The 16,537-nt window shown below is 54.4% G+C and overlaps 4 protein-coding genes and 1 long non-coding RNA gene across 10 annotated transcripts in view; 2 read left to right on the top strand and 3 right to left on the bottom strand.

Moving 5' to 3' along the window:
- Positions 1–1,437, top strand: part of DCAF1 (DDB1 and CUL4 associated factor 1) — a 102,176-nt gene extending 100,739 nt beyond the window's left edge. For 3 of the 5 annotated variants that reach the window (XM_077992955.1, XM_028844178.2, XM_028844182.2), the window contains one exon: positions 203–1,437. The gene's annotated coding sequence lies outside the window, so the exon portion shown is untranslated. The remainder of the gene's footprint in view (positions 1–202) is intronic. The other 2 variants (XR_013413982.1, XR_013413983.1) reach the window with 1 other exon arrangement.
- Positions 1,438–3,024: 1,587 nt separating this feature from the next.
- On the bottom strand, positions 3,025–5,922 carry RBM15B (RNA binding motif protein 15B). Its single transcript, NM_001265669.1, is given in 1 exon segment — positions 3,025–5,922. A coding segment is annotated over 1 exon segment (2,673 nt). The 5' UTR covers positions 5,836–5,922; the 3' UTR covers positions 3,025–3,162.
- A 1,952-nt stretch (positions 5,923–7,874) lies between these two features.
- Positions 7,875–12,027, bottom strand: MANF (mesencephalic astrocyte derived neurotrophic factor). Its single transcript, XM_015130831.2, is given in 5 exon segments — positions 7,875–8,306; positions 9,351–9,492; positions 10,883–11,010; positions 11,782–11,979; positions 11,982–12,027. Coding segments are annotated over 5 exon segments (684 nt in total). The 5' UTR covers positions 12,013–12,027; the 3' UTR covers positions 7,875–8,121.
- A 419-nt stretch (positions 12,028–12,446) lies between these two features.
- Positions 12,447–15,437, top strand: LOC114676355 (uncharacterized). The gene is made up of 2 exons (XR_003727309.2): positions 12,447–12,662; positions 15,326–15,437. It is a non-coding gene; the product is annotated as an uncharacterized LOC114676355 (long non-coding RNA).
- Positions 14,341–16,537, bottom strand: part of DOCK3 (dedicator of cytokinesis 3) — a 698,449-nt gene continuing 696,252 nt past the window's right edge. For both annotated transcript variants that reach the window (XM_077992951.1, XM_015130827.3), the window contains one exon: positions 14,341–16,138. In XM_077992951.1, the coding sequence (XP_077849077.1) occupies positions 15,629–16,138 (510 nt within the window). In that variant the 3' untranslated portion in view covers positions 14,341–15,628. The remainder of the gene's footprint in view (positions 16,139–16,537) is intronic.

The raw sequence follows: 16,537 nt of genomic DNA, 5'->3' as shown, positions 1-16,537 counted from the left end.
TTGGCCTATGGTGAAACTGTGTAACCATCAGGCAAAGGACCAGGGATTTCTACCTTTTCACTCACCCACCCCACCCTGTTTTCCATTCCCACAATAAATACAAGATCATAGTCTCTTTCTTCGTTTGATTTTGCCCAAATAACAGCTGCTGAGTTTGTTACATAGGTATTATCCAGCTAAAGTGACTTCTCTCCCTTAACAGAGAGAAGAGGGGACAAATTTGTGAAGTAAACAAGAAACACAAGATGGCTAAAACTCTCCAGGGGCAGGTAAAGCCCTGCTGGGCTTAGGAGCACTATAGAATTTGCTGTACACACTGAAGTGGGTCTGTGTCACACAGGTATTTCTTAGTCCTCTGGAGAGCAGAGGACTCAGCTCTTTTGCTTCATGCCTCACTTTAATGGTAGTTAACACTTAACCAGTGGAATAGTCTGACTGCTGGTACTGACCAGCATCAGAAGAAAACAGGTTAACAATCAAGAAGTAGTGAAAGCACTATATTCTAGTCATTAACTCAGTGGAGCCAGTCTCAACTCTGCTGGGAGCACCCACAGGTCTCTAAGGGGGAGATAGGAACTATAATAGGGAGGCAGAATTCGGATTGGCTTGACAACACACCCTTAGGAACATGTGCTAAGGGGCTAAGGAAGCATCAGCTCTCTTCCTTATTCTACCAGGGCTCAAAATCGGAGTCACATAGGAGGCAGCATGAGAACAGTGGCACACCACCGGTGAGGCAAATGTTGCCTTTTTGTCTTTAAGCAACACCTTAGACAGGACCTGAACCCTGGGTGGGGTCACTGGATGCCTGAAGTAAGAGTTTTCTCACTGGGGCAGTTTCATAAAATCATCAGGGCATTGACCACCTGACTTCCCCTCACTAGTGCTGGCCAAGGCCCAAGAGTTCACAGAACCTGCTGGGTCTTAAGAGCCAGAGGAAGTGGTTGAGGGCCAAGAAAGAGAAGGAAGGTCATGCCAGGGTGTTACTCCTCACCAAAACTTGGCAGTTCTTTTTGGGTCCATGGGGCACCTTTCTTTCTCTGAAGAGGGGTTGGATAAGGCAAAGGTTGAAGTGTCTTCTCCAGGCACGTTTTCTAGCATGTTTCCTTTTACTTGGTTCTGTCTCAGAAAGCTGGGAGGTAGATTCTTCCGGGTCCTGAGCACCCGCTTCATGAAGGAAGATAGGTAGCCCAGAGAAGTTTTGGACTTACATACCAAGGCAGCTCTGGCCTGTGACTCAGGCGTTTGTTGGAGATCTGCAGGAAAAACCCTGCAGTGTGCCTTCAACAGGACAAGACCCACTCCTGTTTCTGGCAGTACCAGCTACCCTGGAATGGTGGCATGTCCTGCTGTACCCAGCTGACTTGCGTAGGTACCTAGCAGCTGTGACCACAGCTCAAGTAAAAACAGGCAAATAAATAAACATGTTTAACATGTCCTTGTGTTGCTGTTTTGTTATGATCGTGCTTGCTCTCTTGCGAAGCGCCTGTCCATTCCACATCACCGAGGGGTCTACAAGAGCACTGCCAAGTGTTCCTGTGGACCAGCGTGGCCTCTCCACAGCCTGCACTGAGCCCCAGCCTCTACTCTCAGGTGTCACTCATGCTGCCTCATCCCAGCTCAGGTAAGGGACCAGACCTGGCGAGAGGATGCCACGGCCAGCAGAATCTGGAGTTCCTGGTTATCTAGGGGCTCATTCGCTTACCAGAGCTTCTGTTCTCATCAGCCCTCACAATGTTCCCTTTGAACATCCAAGGTGCCACACAGACACTCTGAACAATGGCATTTGGGGTGTTCCATGGTGACAACTGTGTGCTCTGGTTTTCCTCCCTGGCCCATACTGTCCACACCACCTCTGCATCCCTTCCCTCCCCAACTGGCTTGAGTGGCTTCAACCTCTAGCACTGCCTGACCCCTCAGTGACTTGTGACTTACCCCCAGAAAAATATCTATTATTTCCCAATGGGCTCCACCTCAGCATCAGGGTACAAAGTGTAGGCACATGCTCTGATCTTGCACCTAGGAAACCGTCACATCAGTTACCCAGGGCATCCCCTAGTCCACTGTGCTCCCCTGTAGCTTTGTAAAAGTACTTCAGTCTAGAGGTTCAGTATCCCCCACAAAGCTCTAGGTATGACTGGGCACGGGCCTGCTCTATTACCCATCAGCCCTGAACGACCCAGAGAAAGCCAAAAATCACAAACATCTAGGCAAAGTTCATGAGTAAATCCAAGGAAGGCTGCCTCCAACCCTCCATTCCAGTATTCGGACTGCTGGGCCCCTGGGAATATGAGGCAACTCCGTCTCCCGACGCTGGATATCCCCAGGCTGAGTGAGGCTAGAAAGGAGGCCAAAACAGAGGGAGCGGAGCCTGGACAGATCAGGGGCCCTGAGACCCCCTGGCATCAACAGTGCACAGCTTCTCTTTGTACAAGACTACACAGCTGCTGAAGGCTACCTGCTGCCAAACATGCTGAGTGGGCACTCTGTCCAACAGTCACAGCTCAAACTGATGATGGACACACACACCGTTTAGGGAAGAAAAAAACCATCAGTAGCTGCTAACCACAAGCCTTGGGCTCACCCCATCCCTTCCTTTGCATGGGCTCTACTCGGGCTTGTGTGGCAGGGTCCAGAGCCCAAACTGAAGCTTGCCTGTCAGCCAAGATAAAAATGAGTGATTAGAGTCCAGACTCAGCCTGAAGAACTGAGAGGCTGAGAGTGACCTATGCAGCAGTGGTGCTGGAAAGATGACGTAGGACATTCGTGTACATGCACTAGGGAAGTCTTCGATTCTTAGCTTGATTAAACCAGGACTCTGAACAGGTTTAAAAATCCATCCTGACAAAGGTTTTACTGACAACTTTCCATACAGTTGGTCAAAAAATAAAAAAATACAGAACCACAGCAGACAGTATCTTGTACACTAGAAATCAACATAACCGGATTCCCTTCTCATCATTGTTAAAAAAAAAAAAAAAAAATTCCCCCAAATTCTAAGAACTTAGTTTTGGTGCTGGACAGGACTTTGATCCCCACCCAAATGAACCAAAATAACCCAGGAGATAATTCAAACCAAAGTGGTAAGGTAGACAGGGGATCAGATTTTTAAAATAACTGCTTTTGTGACACAAACATGACGCCGGGAAAGACAGGCTTGGGCTAGGCAGTGTCTCTGACGATGACTATCACCATGTGTTCTTCTTCTAGTTTGCCCAATGTCCTTAGTGCTGACTGGAGGTACTGCTGGGAAAAGTCGCAGGGTGGGAAGGCGTAGAGCATGCCTGTGCCATCTCTGCCCTTGGACCCCCCCACTGGCAGGCTGATCACCCCTGCGGCCTGCTTCTGTTTCAAGTAGGAGACCAGGTTCCTGAGAAGCCGCCTCTGCAGACCTGGCTCCACTGTGGGCATCCCCTCAGTGCCAAGCCCACTGGGGGTTGCCTGGGTGGCTAAGAGGACCGCATAGCCATTGGGGCTCCCCTGCTTGATGCGTCGTGTGACCTCATCGAGCTTGGGCTGGTCCAGTCGAAGGCGCTGGGCGATCTTCAGCTGGGTCAGCTTGCTCCCAGAAGTGTGGTCTTTGAGCAGACTGCTGATTACCCCCTGATCCCCCTCTAGGATGTGCATAGACGTGGGGAAGCAGCTGTTTTTCAACACCAGAAGCCCATTCCAACCCAGCTGTAGTGTCTGAGCATACTCTGAAAGATTCTTCAGCTTTTTGGTCTCATGTTTTGGCTCTTCAAGAGGCTTGGGCTCGGCCTCCGTGGGCCGGTGATTGCGCTCGCTGTCTCTTGTCTTCTTCCCATGGGAAGAGTCTGCAGCCTCGTGGTGGTGGTGGTGGTGGCCCCGTTCCTCAGCCCCGTGTCTGCTGTTGCTGAGGGAGTTGCTGCTGGACTCCTTGGTCCCTTCACTGGAGTGGTTCTCCTTGCGGCTGCGCTCAGGGGTGCGGTCGGAGCCCCGCTCTGACTGCTGCCCACTGCCCTTGGTCCTGCTCCGTTCCTCATAAGGGGAGTGGGTTGTCCTCCCACGGTCACTGGAAAGGCTCCTCCGTTTCCGCCTCTCTTCCCAGGGCTTGGGCAAACCACGGTCCCCATCTCCCCCCCAACGCTCACCACTCCGGCTGCGCACTGAGCGACTGTAGCCCTCAAGGCTGTTTCGGCGGTCAGAGCTTTTACTGGGGCTGGTCCAGTCCCCTTCCAAAAAAGTCCGGTCTCGGTCTGAGTACAGAAGGTGTGGGGGCGTCCTGTCCCGCACCAGGTCGGTGTCCAGGTTGCGGTGCCGGGTGTATCCATCTGTCAGCAGCTCATAATGCACAGGGAGTGGTGAGGGCTGGTACTGCTGGGGGTACCGAGTCTCCTCTGCTTTGGCAAAATCCACGCGGAGCCTGCGGTCTGGTCCACCCAAGGGAAAACCCCTCATTTTAGCACAGGCGGCCTGGGCTGCATCCAAGCTCTCGTACTGGATATAGGCAAAGCTATCTCCTTTGACGTGATCAATGGTCCGAATGCTCCCAAAGCGGTCAAACTCCCGGGCCAGAGCTGCCAGTGAGGTGTTAGGTCCCAGGCCACCCACCCAGAGACGAGTGGTGGGGTTGGCCTTGCCATAGCCTATCTTAATGGGGTTGCGACCAATCACTCGGCCCGACATGGCCACCTTAGCCCTATGGGCCATGTCCAGGTTCTGGAACTTGAGGAAGGCATAGGCACCACCTTGGCCACGGGCAGGTCTCTTGATGACCACCTCCTCGATGATGCCATATTTCTCGAAGGCCCGTCGCAGCTCCACCTCAGATACGCTGTGGTCCAGGTTCCCAATGAAGAGGTTGCGCGTGGCCCGCTGGTCGTCCTCGGGCATCAGGTCCTCCTCACACACAGTTGGGTAGCCATAGGGGCGCCCACGGTCGTCGTACAGCCCGTAGTAGTCCAGGGCCCGCTCTCGGGACAGTCCCACAGCGGCGGCAGCGGCGGCATCCAGGGCGAAGGCTGCGGCGGCGTGGCGGGCGCGGGGCTCCCGCAGGGGCGGGGCAGCGACGGGGGACAGCGAGCGCTGCTTGTACTGGTAGCCTCCGTGCAGCGGAAGGTAGCCGAGCGGGTCGGTGGGCGCGGGCGGCCCTGGGGGAGGCGTGGAAGCGGCGGCGCTGCTGCTGCTACTTCGCCGACTGCTCCCGCCGCCGCCGCGCAGGTACACGGGCTCTACCTTGAGCGGGCGGTCGTAGAGCAGCAGCTGGCGGGCCAGGGCGTGCTGGCGGGCCTCGCGCGCGTCTTGTGGGTGCCGGAAGTTCACGTAGGCCACACGGCCCAGCTCAGGCGTGTGCGACAGGCGGAGGCTGATCTCGCCGAAGCGCTTGAACTGGTGGAAGAGCCGGTCTTCGAGGTGCTCGGCAGGCAGCGCGGGGCTCAGGCTGCTGATGAGCAGCGTCTTGTACTCAGGCGCGGCTGCGGATGAGCCGGGACCCGCGGGCTCGGCCCCAGGCGGTGGCGGAGGCGGCGGCAGAGGAGACGCGCGGGGCGACAAGCCGGAGGCGCCCGGGTCCCCCGAGGCCTTGCCACCGCGTCCCCCGCCGCCAGCGCCGGAGCCCGAGGAGCGCCCGCTACTCGCGCGGTGATTCGCGTCCCCGGTGCCGCGGCCGTCGCGATGCCCGCCCCCGCCGCTTCCGCTGCCGCGGGGTTTGTCGCGGGCCCGCGCTGGAACCGGGTGCTTGGCGCCGCCAGAGGCCTTGTGCGCCGCCCGCCGCCCGCCCGCCTCCGCCTCCCGTTCGCGCTCCCGCGGACGCTTGGCCGACGATGACGAGCCGCGCCCGCTCGGGCTAGAGTCTCGCTCGCTCTGCCGCTTCATGGCGCTGGCGCGGCGGGCGGGCGGCCCGTAGGTTTCTCACAGCGGCGGCGGCGGCGGCGGCGGCCGAGGAGGCAGCGCCCCCGGCGCCGCCATCTTGGACAAAAGGACTCGGCGCGGCGGTGGCGGCGGGGCGGGGCGGGGCGGGAGCGGCGCCTAGGGGCCGGGCATTGCGTTATCAAGCTGCGCCGGCCGTGCCACGTGACCCTGCGGCGGGCGGGGCGAGATCCGCGCCGGGCCTGCCTCATCGCGCAGCGTCGCCCAGTGCCATGTGACCCTGTGAGTGCCGGGTGAGTGGGCCTGGGCCGCGCGCTCTGCCGCCACCGCGCGGCCCGTATGGCAGATGCTTGAGGCTACGCGGAGTGTAGGGAACCCTGAGAGGCCGGCGGGACGACCTAACGCTTTGTGCTCCCTGGCGTGCTTTGCCGCTTTGGGTCCAACTACCTCCTCCTGCAGGCGCTGGAGCCCGCGCTGATTGGAGCAAGAGTGACAGTTTCCATGGGCGTTGGGTCTGGGGCATTAACCCAGTCAGTGGTCTCTTTAGTATCCCCTCAGTCCCAGGACTAGGCTTGAGCAAACCCCGCATCACCCTCCTTGGCTTCTCCTGCCTGGGATCTGGGGTTGACAGCCCCAAGGACTAATGCATGCCCTTCCTTAGCCCCTGTCCAGGATCCAAGGCGCACATTCCGCGCATTCTCCACGTGTAGGTTCACCTGCAGGAGTCCCCGAAAATGCCATGAGGACAATTGTTGTCATTCAGGTAAGCGGAGACAAGCCTGCAGTTGCAGTTCAGTTGGAATAGACTCTAACACCACTCTTGGGTCCCACCCTCTTCTGTGGGCATCTGGGCAGACAGCAGGCTGGAAAGGTAGGGCCACAAGAGCTAAGGATGAAGAGGCCATATGCACAGATAGTGCCAGCCGTTATCAGTTTGCCACGCTGACCCTTCGTTGGCCAGTACCCTCCTGTTCATCACCTTCAGGAGAACCTCTTCTCCCCAGGTGAGGTGAGGGAAAGGGTGCCCAGGTGCTCAAGCCTATTGAGGAAGCTTTCATTCTCCAAGGACAGTTGCTGGAGCCATGGTAGAACCTGACCCAATTCCCGGCACAGAATCCTTGCGATGGGGAAGAGCACACCAAGTCATGGCATCTTCTCACAATGAGAAAGCAGCTCCTGGAGCAGCTCAGGCAGGTGCAGGGGGAAAGGTCTTGGAAGAAAGCAACGGGTTCCACAGCAGCCTGTAAGGCCTCCTACTGGCAAACTGAGCTTAGGAGACACAAGTGATCTGAGGCAAGAGCAATTCCTTGGAAAGCACTGGTTCTTAGTTCGTCCTTTCAGGTGGTTTCTACAGGTGTTTTCATTGAGCCACAGCTCACACTAACAACTGGGTTTCCTAAGCACCAATGCCACAGAGCGTGGCTTAAGAAGCAGACTCCAGAAAAACCCTGGACCTCAACTGTTTGACTAATGTAGGGTAAACAAAGGCAAAAGGCAGCTTCCCACTCCCTCCTTGTATAAGCTGACTCCTGCTAGTCTTGCAAAAACTGGAAAAGACATCAGAGGCTTGGAATGGACAAAAAAGCAAGTTGGTGGCCAGGCCAACAGCATTGAGATGTCAGTGCTGACATGCACTGTTATTGAAGGCATCCTTGCGGAAAACCACACTCCACACACCCTGTCTTGCTTGTACTGAGCCACAATTTAAGGCCCTCCAATGTATCCAGACTCACTCCTCCTAAAGCTGTGGCCTCCAGCTCTCTTGGGTGGCTAAGACATACGGTATCAAGGGGCAGGGTATCAAGCCCAGCATCCCCTACCTCCTTTCTGCTGAGGTGCCTGCTGCCCTCTAGTGGCACACACCCAGGCACATCAGCGGGCCCTAGCCCCTATGTCCTGCTCTGGTCTTTTCAGCGCTGGTGGGTTGAGGGATAAATGGAAATGAATATCCCCCCAAACTTTGCAACTGGAAAGCATAAACTGGTAGGAACCTTCTGGGGCAAAACCCCATTTCAGTATTCACCATAATTCTCCACAGACAGCTAGAAATTTTTTTTCTTTAATAAAAAAATCCCAGACACACTTTGAAGTCCTAGAGTACACCAGCAACAGAAGGAAGGGAATCCCCTCATGGGGGTACTGTAGGGCCAGCATCATCAGGAAAGCTCCAGGCTTCACATCTGATACAGTATTGTCAGGAACCCACTTAAAAAATAAATTACAAAAAGGCTGTTTTGGGAGCAAGCAGTTGAACTGTTTTTTCCCCCTCAGGTGCAACAGAGATTGAGCAGACTACAAATCAGTCCGTGCACTGGCTGCCTTGGGGGCATATTTAGGCATCAGTTCATTTATCTTCCGGATGTAGTCAGACTTTTCTGCACAGCCTTTGCATGTCTCCCCCCAGTCATCCAGAATCTTCTTCAGCTCTTTAACTCGGAGCTTCTTCAGGTCCACTGTGCTCAGGTCGATCTGCTTGTCTGGAGGAGAGAGCAGGGAGAGTCACTGGCTAGGTGGAGCAGCCGCAGTCCCCCAGTAGTCCCAGAATATATCACTCCCTGAATGGCCAAACCAGCCCTACTGGTTTCAGAGGAAGAGACATTTTCAGACACATTTACAGGCATGTCAGTGCCTACTGCCACCACAAGAGGGAACTAGCCTCTTCACCAGGAAGGCTGGCCACATATTGTGTCTACTACAGATATGCAGTGTGGACAAGGATAGGGACAGAGGCCACACTGTCCTTACAAGAGAAACGTGGTTCCCATCTTCCAAGGGCCTCTGACATAGTCACCACAGACTAACAGCTCCAGGCTGGTGACAAAGAGCAGCCCTGCTCAGGCCCTTGAGGAACTTACTCTCCATGACCACAGTGACCTGGAGCCAACTGGACCTGTACCAGGATGACTCTCAGAAGACCCAAGTGGGCGAACACAGGTCCTTGGCCATTCAAGTTTTTCAGAAGATGCCCTGTTTCTGAAGACTGGGACTATGTACAACCAGAGACCCAGTCAGCAAGAGAGATGCTGTAGTTCCTAACTCTTGGGCTTGCATACTTGGACATAGCGTTTCTTTTCAGAATAGTAAAGATCACTGGGGCTTCAGAGCTGGCAGCCAGAACCAGCCTGTTAAACCCAAGTCGTACCATGTCACTTCTCTGCTCAAAAACTCCTAATGCTCCTAACTTCATGCAGATTAAAAGCCCTCACCAGCCTGCAATGCTCTCTGACTTGCCATGCCACTGGCCACCTTTATCCTGCCTGTAGCCTCTGCCTGGAATGCTTTTCCATTAGTTGGCCTCTTGGCTAATCCTCACCTCCTTCAAAGTTTGCTGAAATATCACCTATTCAATAAGGCCTATTCTGACCTCCACCCACTTCCATGCCAGAGCCCTCCAGCATTTAGCACCATCTGTCAAACGATACAATCCACTCATGACTCTAGCTCATCATTTTCCTCTCCCAGATGGGAAATAAACCCAGAAGGTGCACAGCATTCATTAAGTAAGGACTAGGCGTACTCACCATACTTTAGCTCACAGATCTGGCTGTCCTTCTTCTTAAGCTTCTCACAGATCTTCTCCACAGGGATGTGGTGGGCCAGAGGCTTTGATACCTCATTGATGATTTTGGTGGCTGCATCATCTGTGGCCCCGATATAGTAGCACTGCATCAAGAAAGGACAGTGGCCTTCAGGAGGTGCTTGAGAGCCATCGCCTCCAAACATACTGACACCTTGAAACATCATCTCTCTGGTAGGGCCTAACTTTTTTTTTTTGAGATAGGGTCCCCCTGTCGCCCAGGCTGGAATGCAGTGGCACGATCATGACTCCCTGCAGCTTCAATCTGTTGGGTGGTGATCCTTCCCACTCAGCCACCCTAGTAGCTGGGTCTACCAGTGTGGGCCACCACATCCAGCTAATTAAAACTTTTTTTTTTTTTTTGAGACAGAGTTTCGCTCTGTCACCCAGGCTGGAGTGTAGTGGCATGATCTCGGCTCACTGCAACCTCTGCCTCCCAGGTTCAAGCAATTCTCCCTGCTTCAGCCTCCTGAGTAGCTGGGATTAGAGACGCCTGCCACCATGCCTGGCTAATTTTTGTATTTTTTAGTAGAGACGGGGTTTTGCCATGTTGGCCAGGCTGGTTTTGAACTCCTGACCTCAGGTGATCCACCCACCTCGGTCTCCCAAAGTGCTGGGATTACAGGTGTGAGCCACCGTGCCCAGCTTAAACATTTTTTTGTGGAGATGGGATTTCACCACTTTGCTCAGGCTGATCTCAAACTCCTAAGCTCAAGCAATCCTCCCACCTTGGCCTCCCAAAGTGCTAGGATGACAGGCATGAGCCACCGCACCTGGCCCACAGCTGCATTTTTCAGTGCCCTGCCTGTACTGGTAGTCAGATTCAGTCAGTGTAAACCCTGGACTCTTAACACATGCTCAGTCCAAGCTGGCAGCCACCAAATGAGTTTAAATGTCACCAGGGTTCAAACCTTTAACAGATAAGCCAGAGACTGCCAGGGAAATTAAAGTTAGAAAACCCATTGCTTCACTAGGGCTCTTGTCTTGATTTGGCCCTTGCCTATCCTGTGGGCACCCTGTCACCTTCTCCTGTCCACATACATGCCAAACTCGTTCAGGCCTCTGGGCACTCACACTGCTGTTTCCTGTATGGGATGTTCTTATCTCACTTCAATGATAACCTTTCCTCAGAGACTTCATGGCCACTCTAAATCAGCACCTAATGGTCCATTTTCTTCATGACACCCAGACACTGCATTATTTGTGTGCCTGACTGTCACTTCTTTCCCCTGATACTCCCAGTGCCCAGCACATAGTAGGTGCTTAATAAGGACTAACAGGATTAAAAAAAAATCACAGTTGCAGAATACATGCCTGCTTTGGGAAGGACATAGAAACACTTCAGTCTCACGTTAGTTTATGGAGAGTAGCTGGCTTCCTGAATAGACAGGCGGGCAAGGCCTTTTATCAAAAGGCTAGTGAAGCTGAGGGTTAACATGAGCCAGGGCCAGTTGGGGAGGGTCACCAACTACTTACCAACCGATTCTCTTTGCCTCTTGCTTCTCGGCAGAACTTTATAAGCTCGTTTTCAATAGTGGCTGGTGAGAATGTGACATCTCTGTCTTTGAGGTCCTGGTAAAATCTTCCCAGATAAGAAATACAAACTGGAAAAGAGAGGGACGGGAGATGCTCAGCAATCACCAAGCTGTTCCAATCCACCAGGAAGGAACTCCGCCAACAATTTTAATAGGAGACATGAGGATGAATCATTAGAGGTGAGCTTTTCCATCACCGATTTTTCTCAGTTGCCTACAGGTAGACGGAACCCGGTTCAAGGTGGCAGGGGTCCCCTGGTACACCCAGGTAATCAAAAGACCAAGCATCACCCAATGACCTATAAACGACTCCTCCCTGCTCCTTTCATCAAGTTTAAGCCCATGGTGAACACGTGTCCTTGAGACGGGACTCACTGTGACCTCGTAAATGGAGAGACTGGAAGGTGAGGAGAAAAACCATCAAAATGCTGCTGCTAATTTCCAAATACAACAGCGCACCCAGAGGTGCAGCTTCGTGATCCCAACAGACAGGGCGCAGCACCCACGGCCAGCCCTGGGGCTCCCGACGTCGGACGGGGAGCGGTAACCTCTGGACGGTGGTGGGGACAATAACTCAGGCGTGATGGAGATTTCAGGCCAAGTTTTCAACGGGATCTAGTCTCAACTTTTCCTCGTCGGACCAATGTTTTCTAGGCCCGGGCAAGATTTACTAGGGCGGGCGCCGAAGCCTCCTCGTGCAGGCCCCGCCGGGACCCCCCGTCGCCCCCGCCCCCGCCCTCGCCCCCGCCCTCTTGGCCCCCGCCGTCTGGTGATTTTGTGGGGTTCAGCGCCGTCGCCAGAACGGTCACGGAGCGCGGCCCCAGGCCCCCCATCCAGCACCTTCGCAGTCGCCTGGCCGCAGCGCCCGGCCGCCCGGCAGCACGCTCAGAGCCAGCGCCACCGCCAGCCCCTGCGTAGCCCACATCCTCCTCCTCCTCCTCCGCCGCTGCTGCCGCCGCCGACCGACTAAACCGCACCCGCCGCGCCGCGCCGCCTCCAAGTCCCGGCCGCGCGCCGTAGCTCCCCATTGGCGGGGGGCCCTCCGCGCCCTCCCACACGCCACATCTCCATTGGTCCATAAGCCGTGGAGCCCAGACGGGCGGCTCCACGCTACCCTCCCTCATTGGCTGGTGGTGTCTGAGCCCTAGACAGTTGTCGGCCGCTGATTGAACCCGGGCCGGCCGCAGGAAGCGGCTACAGCAGCGACGGAAGCGGCGTGGGCCACCATATTGGGTAAGGGCAGCGACTCTACTGAGGCTGGGTACCGCTAGCTGAAATGGGGTTCGCCACTGCCTTACATCTGTTGAGTTGACCCGCGTACCCCTGCTCTGGGCCCCAGGCTTGCTCGAAAAACCCTGCGGATTTCCTCGCCCGGACTCCGACTCGTGGCGCAGTTGTTCTGGGGTCAGCCAAGACAGCAGGTTAGGCAGGGAGGGCGGGCGACCGCAGGCAAGACTCAAAAGTTTCTTTCCTTTTTTCTTCTTTCCTACGCGTGGGCAACGGACCCAACCTTTGGAAGCCCATCTGCTGAACCTCCACCTGACCAGAGCCCGCCGTGCGTAGGCTGACAGGAGACGTGCGGGGTGGACGGACTGCGGGACATCCGGAGGAAGGGCTCAAGGCGCGCCAATCTCAAAGCTGGGCCGCCACTCTAGACCGTGGAGGGCAGCGCCCGGGCCGGATCATCGGTCGAGGATATGGGGTCGCCTCAGCGTGGGAAGGTGAGGGGCTCGGGAGGTGCCCTTACAAGCTCAGAAGCGTGGCTCAGTGGCTGGCCCGCCTTCTCCTGCCTCCCCGCTAGGCCTTCGGGGTCCCCTGTTGCTGAGGGGCCTCCTGAGTGGGGTCCCGGGGATCAGCAGAGAAGCACTGGAGGATGTTTCCATTTCGACTGCCCTCCTTTCAAGTGCCCCCCTGGCTTCCTGCGTTGGGGAAGGGTTGGCTCTACTCAGTGCAAAAAGGACATGTCTATGGGGCTAAAAAGGGCTTGGAGCCCGGCGACAAGGGTTGGAGAGGGGCACATCCTCCGCTCCCATTCAGTGAATTCAGTGGATCATTATCAGATATTCATCTTTAATTCACATCACAGCAGTCAAGGAAGTGGGGAAAGGGGGAAAAAATCAAGTGGCAGATATTTACATCTAAAATTCACATTACTTGTTGGATTTTGAACATGCTACCACAATATATACAGTAAAATACCTCTTGGGACAATGGTACAAATTTTGTTTCCTTTAACTTTGCTTTTCTGGTACAGGTAAGATCATTTTTAAATCACTTGTTTTCTTTAAACATGAATACACAAAAGAATGGTTAGAAGTTTTCTTGTTTTAAATAAGCACAGAATGCGTGAGGTTAAAAACACATTTATAGTGCTGAATACCAATTGGACATCACACTCTATACATTTTTTGCTCAAATTCCTGTACAAATACACAGCATTCAAATAGGTATTTACAAATAAGCTTGAAAGAATGAAAATCAGTATTTTACAATCTTCTCAAAGGGTTCTCATCTCTGGCCTCCCATTTCCCCTCAGACTGAATAATTCTCCAACAAAAGGGATTTCAGAATGTGTCCTTTTCATTCAGTTAGGGAAAATGGAAAGGGGAAACAAACGGTTTCAACTTGCATAATGCGAAGCCAAATGAACCCATACTCCCCTCCTTACCTCTTGTGCCACGAAGTGGAGAAGGTAGCTGTTCTTATGGGATGACTGCCTTGTCCAGGGATTGACGTTCAGAAGTGCCTTAAAATCTAAGCCCTCCTACCTATGAATCAAATCTGAAGCTAGCCCCGACCCTCTAACACCTGTGAACACCAGATGCTCCAGAGATTGAAGCTTGCAAATAAATGTAGGCTGAGAAGCAGGCCAGCCCTTTGAGGTGAGGGCTGCTGTGACTGACCCACATCCTCAGCAGCCTTCTGCCCCACTCTGCCTGGAGTGAGCCTAATGGTATCAGAAGGGACCCACACTGATGATAAAGCCCCAGAAAAACCCTGAAGGTAATTTAGACCTCCATCTTTCCCAGTAGGTTATTAGCATTTCTGTTAAACAAGCTGGGGTTTGTTTACAAGTGAAAAACACCCTGACCATGGCCTTTACTGTCTGGAAATAGGGGCAGTGGAGAAGGGACGAGGGGCTCGGGCCCAGGGCCTGGCTGTGGAGGTCACACAGGCCAGCAGAAGAGGAAATGGGGGCAACATGCCTGCCCAACAAGGCAGCCTTGTGACCATCATTAATGTGAACTTGAGCAAATAAAAGAAAAGAAATATTTTGTAGGCTTTTTTTTTTTTTTAAAGTAACTTAAAAGCACCCTGGTGAAGTACTACTATACCCACCTGACCCGATCCCCCCAAATAATAAACTGAGAGGAAAATCAGTGCCCTGACTTGAATGAGTTTCTTCTAAAGACACCACTGCTCTGCTTTATAGTTTCCTATAAAGACACCAACAGACTGGGGAGACTGGAGAAACTGCCCTCCTGCCAGCCCCAAACCCTGAGTGGTGGTCCCTATGGCCTGAAGCGGGTTGCTGTATGTGGCCACTTGGGAGATGACAATTCTACCTGCATGGCTATCTGCTTCCAAAAGGAGAAGCCCCCTCCCACCCTCTTTACCAAGGAGCCTGCTGAACCTGACCACATGTCCTCAGGGCCTGGAAGCCTGGCTAGGCAGCCACCCCCATGGCTCAGAGGTAGTGCTGAAAATCCCTGATTCAGGAGCTGATGGTAGGCATTCTGAACGCTTCTGAAAGCTTCGAGGATTTCTGGCGCCTGCCACACCCCAGACTCACTCTTACACCAGTCTCTACCACTTAGGAAGGGGACCAGCTCCCCCTAGGAGGAAGGTGGCTAGGATAGCCCCTCTGGCTCCATACCTCCACTCAAACCCCAGAGGGTGAGAGATAACCCTTGCAGATCCAGTCACCACTGGGGCTCCTGTGGGGCATGAGGTGTTTCAAGAATGGAAGGGAGCAAATGGTCAGAAATAATGTGATGGAGAGAAAAATCCAAGATGGAGTAGGAGATGGCTGGCCCATTGAACCCTGGCAGTTCCCTGGGCATGCAGTTAGGCCAGTCACGTGCCTGAGCCAGCAGGTTGGTCCAGCCAGCCCCTCAGTAGCACACTCCTGGATGGAAGAGGGGCAGGTGGACAGGCATTTGTGCAAAACGGCTTGTGGCCCTTTTTCCACCTGTGACATGTCTATATGGTCCTTGCAATCCCTGAATGCAACCATGAACTCTTCTGTCCATACAGCAAAGGAAGAGGTCCTTAGTGCAATTTCCATTCTGTGCATCTCTACCCTGGAGGGAGGACCTGGGCTCCTGCTCCTGGGCCCTGCAGTGTGGCAAAGTGATTCTGTCTGTGCAATTTCTCCATATAGCTCCACATGGTCCAGAACTGCAGGAGGAAGAAAGCATCTACTGCATAAAGGAAAGAAAGGAAAACTCATAGAAATGGAAATGTAAAAAAATAAAAAGGGAAGCCACAACCCTTCATGCTGCTGTGGCCTCTGTACATGGCAACACATGAGTTCACGGCAGTAGAATGGAGACTTGGGGTGGTTCTCTCCTGAGTGCCAAGCCTCTCTGGCTCCCTGGGGTCGGGCTGGGGGACTTGCTTTTCAGACCTGGAGTGGTTGGCAAGCTGCTTACTGAGGGCGGCATCCCAGCCGCCTCATTGCCCCTCACTGCTCCCCTCGGCCGTGCTCCCAAGCCATGCGGGCCTGCTCCTCCTTAGCGCTCCCAGGAGGCAATGAAGCCTTGCGGTGCAGGCCTCGAGGCCTCTCAGTCTCTTCACGCAGCAGCACCCCCTCATCGTGCTCCAGGGCTGGCAGGCGGGGGTGGTAGGGCTTGGGCGGCAGCGCAGGCGGGTCCATGGGGTCCTGAGGGATGACGCACCCTGGGGCTGAGTGGCTTCGGCATGGCTGGGCCTTGATGGAGTCCAGGACGGCAGACTCAGAGAGGCTGTAGTGGACAGGGAGGTAGGGTGGCTCAAGATCTTCGTCAGCATTCCATGCTTGGCTTGGCATGGAGTCCATGGTGTCAGTGCGAGGTGGGACCTCCGAGGAGTGCCCAAAGTTACTCTCACTCAAGGAGGACACGCCGCTGCTGGCACTGCCGGACAGCGTAGAGTTGCTGCCGTCCAGACCTGACTGGGGGCTTGTTGGGGAGGCTGGGATAGGGTGGAGAGGAGACTGTGAAGGAAAGGGTGGGCATGTTAGAATCCCTCTCTCAGACAGGCTGACTTGCCTGCCACGGGAAGACCAAGAGCCTGCTTATGAATGAACTTTAACCCTCACCAACAGCATGTTTCTTGTTTCTTCAGCAGCAAGCTCCCAGCTCCTCCCACCACCCTGAAGTAAGCCAGTGGAACTCCAGAATCATCTGCATTTCAGTGGCCAAAAAATGGCCCTGCCCTGGCTGCTGGGCATTGGTGCCCCCTGGTCCCAGGTCCCAGGCTGCCGTCGGTGGCTCTGGGATACTGACATAAAGGCTGGGTCATCAGGCCTGTTGAGGGGGACAGAAAGAACCCTGGTGGGCCATGGACTAGAGGAATGTATTCTGCTGCTAAAATCTGTGATAGACTCAGTCTT

The sequence above is a fragment of the Macaca mulatta genome, chromosome 2, assembly GCF_049350105.2.
Source record: "Macaca mulatta isolate MMU2019108-1 chromosome 2, T2T-MMU8v2.0, whole genome shotgun sequence".
In the NCBI taxonomy this organism is placed as follows: Eukaryota; Metazoa; Chordata; class Mammalia; order Primates; family Cercopithecidae; genus Macaca; species Macaca mulatta.
Note: the sequence above shows the minus strand (reverse complement) of the source record. Positions and strands in the feature narration are given on the sequence as shown.